The sequence below is a fragment of the Fukomys damarensis genome, unplaced genomic scaffold (assembly GCF_012274545.1).
Source record: "Fukomys damarensis isolate Sample0158 unplaced genomic scaffold, DMR_v1.0_HiC HiC_scaffold_24, whole genome shotgun sequence".
NCBI lineage: Eukaryota > Metazoa > Chordata > Mammalia > Rodentia > Bathyergidae > Fukomys > Fukomys damarensis.
The window spans coordinates 69,974,795-69,978,010 of NW_022900936.1; the positions used below are offsets into that span (position 1 = coordinate 69,974,795).

Sequence of the window (3,216 nt, forward strand, 5' to 3'; positions counted from 1 at the left end):
CGCTGCCGTCATGTCTGAGGACTCGAGCGCCCTGCCCTGGTCCATCAACCGGGACGATTACGAGCTGCAGGAGGTGATCGGTGAGAGCTGGCGCCGCGGAGGGGGAGGCGCTCCGCGAGGCGGCGGGTGACTCGGGAGCGCGGGGACCCGCAGGAGATCGAGGGTTGCAGCGTCCGCGGACCTTCGAGGGGCGCCCGTAATCCCAGAGGTCTGTGGGTGCGCGACTTTGGAGTCTTGGGCTGGGGCCGCGCGCGGGAGCGGGGGAGGTGCCTGTTCACGGCTGCCACGGATGTGTAAGCCTGAGTGGCAGAGGGGTCTCGTGGAGAAGAAAAGTGCAGGTGTGGTACAGGCCTCTCCGAGGTCGTGTGGAGAGTGGAATGTTGGAATTGTGCGTAGGGTCCCCTGTTTCTGGGATTGTGGGACTGCGCGCTTTGGTTCATTCTTGAGCCCACGCCAGCGCCCCTTGACTGGCTGCACGCAGCGTTAGCCAGGGCAGGGGTGGAGCTGGGAAGGCTGCAGGTCCCGCGCTCGTCTAGGTAGGGGCCCAGCTCTAGTCTCCTTGCAGCTGACTTTCTACTGAAGAAGGTAGACATTGAGCAAATAGGCACACGCACGCACGCACGCACACTTAAAGAGAACAGGTTTTGGCAGGTGGTAGGAAGGACATAAACAAGGTGTTGTGAGAAAGAATAACCTGGAGACTGAGGTAGAGTGATTTCAACCAGGGGCATGACGTGATCCCGAACACGGGTGCCGTGTGTGGATGGATTTGAAGGGATCCAGGATCACCAGTTGACCAAAACTTGCACAAACATGGATTGTAATTCTCAGAGAGGCAGGATTGGGGGAAGCCAGGGACTGAGGATGAGGGGAGTATATGTTGGACAATAACTCAGTGACTTCAGACATTCAGAGGAGGTGGGTTTAGCTAAACAGAGGCTCAATCCCGTTCACGTGAGCAGACCCCTGTGTATTTGAGGGCGAATTGTCTACTTTGGTAGCATCCTGCTCTAAAATTAGTTTTATAAAAGTGAGTAGCTGAAGACTTCTTAGCTGCCTTGAAGGTGTCAGTATGTATTTCACTGAGCCTTTTGTTGTTGTTGTTTGTGTGTGTGTGTGTGCTTTGTTTTTTTTTGAGACAGGGTCTCGCCTTGTAGTTCAGGCTGGCCTTGAACTCCCACTATGTAGCTCAGGCTTGCTTCGAACTAACGATCCCCTGCCTCAGCCTTCCTAGTGCTGGGATTACAGGCGTCGGCCACCATACCCAGTCAGTTTTAAAGAAACGTCAAATTTATGTATTTATTTTTTCATTCTACTTGCTTGTTGGTTTAGAATAACTTGGGCTAATTTTATCTAAAAGACGTCTTTTTTCTTAAGCCATTTTATGGCCTGTGTCCTTGATGCATATTGGGTCTTTGATTTGTGCTGGTTAAGCTCAGCTCGGTGTCTTGACTTGATAGCTTCTGCATACTTCAGTTGAAGGAGGGGTATTAAATGGGAGATTCCACAATGATGTCAGAAAAGTAAAGGGGCCCATATCCTTTCAGAAGAGGAATTTTGCTCTTTTCTGATAGGGCATATATCTAGGGTGAAAAGGGTGATTGTAGCATTCATAGTGCTTTTTCTGTTAAGATGATGTAAAATTTAAGAGTTGAAAGGGCGTTAGAGATTTAATGATTTATTACTTTTGTGTTCCCAGAGCCATAGGATGTCTCTGAGTTGTGTCTGTCAGTTGTCTTGATAGGGTTAATTTTCATCGCATTCACAGCGTGATCCCTGGTTCATTAAAGGTTAAGAACTCTACTATGGTTTGACATAGTGTTGTGTATTTGTAGTCCCAGCTATTGGGAAGTTGAGGCAGGAGGATTGCAAGTTCAAGGCCAGTCTAGACAATTTATTGAGACCTTTTCTCAAAATAAAATAAAAGAGAGCTTGGGGTGTGGTACAGTGATTTTGTGCAGCCAGGCAGGCATACATGAGGGCTTGGGTTTGATTCTTAGCACTACAAAATCCAAATATAAATGAAGAGAATTCCAATGTGATCTGACCCCTTTATTTTTTAATCAATTTTACAGAGGTATAATTTAATACTATAATCCAGCTTTATGATATTTCTGCCATCCCAATGAGATTGCATTGTGCCTATTGAGAATTAATCTCTTTTTCCATCCCTGGCTCAGGCAACCACAAATTTGTTTTCTGTCTTTAAATTTTTTTCTGTTCTGGACATTTCACATAAATGACACCATATATACTTCTTTCACCCAGTATATTAAATTTTTTTTCAAAACAATTTTGAGGCATAATTTATCCCCTATAGTCCACCCAATTAAAGTGTTCAATTCAGTAACTTTTTAGTAAATTTACAGAGTTCAGTCACCACCACAGTCCAGTTTTAGAACATTTCCATCATTCCAAAAAGCTGCCTCATGTCCATTTGCAGTAACTGTTTCCATTCTTAGTCCCAGGCAACACAAATCTATTTTGTGTCTCTATAGATTTGCCCTTTGTGGACATTTTCTGTAAGTGTAATCATAGAATGGGTAGTCTTTTGTGTTTGTTATTTTTTCCTTTGCATGTTTTTGAGGTCCTTTCATGTTGTAGCATGTAGTGAACATGAATCCTTTTATTGGACACCAGTCAATGGACATTGGATTGTTTCTGCTTTTTGGCTATTTGGAATAAGGCTGCTATCAGTGTTCATGTCAAGTCTTCATGTGAATGTGTTTTATGTTCCTTCATTGTATACCCAGAATTGGAATTGCTGGATGATATGGTAATTTAACTTTTATTTTCAGTACTGGGGATTGAATTTAGGGACTTTGCACGAAGCTACACCCCCAACCCCTTTTTATAGTTTTTATTTTGAGACAGAATTTTGCTAAGTCACTAAATTGCCCAGGTTGTACTTGAACTTGTGATTCTCCTGCCTCACAGCCTTCCAGAGTGGTGTCCAGCTGGTAAATTTAACTTTTTAAGACATTACCAAGCACATTTTTAGAAATAGCTTCTTCCCATTACTCTATCCTGGCCTGTTTTGGTCTGCCTGCCTGTGTGTGTGTGTTCGTGCACACGCATGTGTCAGGATCAGATCTCATACATGTGAAGTGTGTGTGTCTGAGGTTCAAATCATACATGTGAAGTGTGTGTTCTACCACTGAGCTATATCCTCAGCACTGTTTTTTTTTTTTTTTTTTTTTTTTTTTTTTTTTTTGA

The 3,216-nt window shown here is 44.1% G+C and overlaps 1 protein-coding gene across 1 annotated transcript in view; it reads left to right on the plus strand.

Annotated features, from left to right (window-relative positions):
• Nucleotides 1-6: 6 nt before the first annotated feature.
• The window catches only part of Oxsr1 (oxidative stress responsive kinase 1), a 115,162-nt gene continuing 111,952 nt past the window's right edge, over nucleotides 7-3,216 (plus strand). Inside the window, exon 1 of the mRNA XM_010618650.2 lies at nucleotides 7-80. Within this exon, the coding sequence (XP_010616952.1) occupies nucleotides 11-80 (70 nt within the window). The 5' untranslated portion in view covers nucleotides 7-10. The remainder of the gene's footprint in view (nucleotides 81-3,216) is intronic.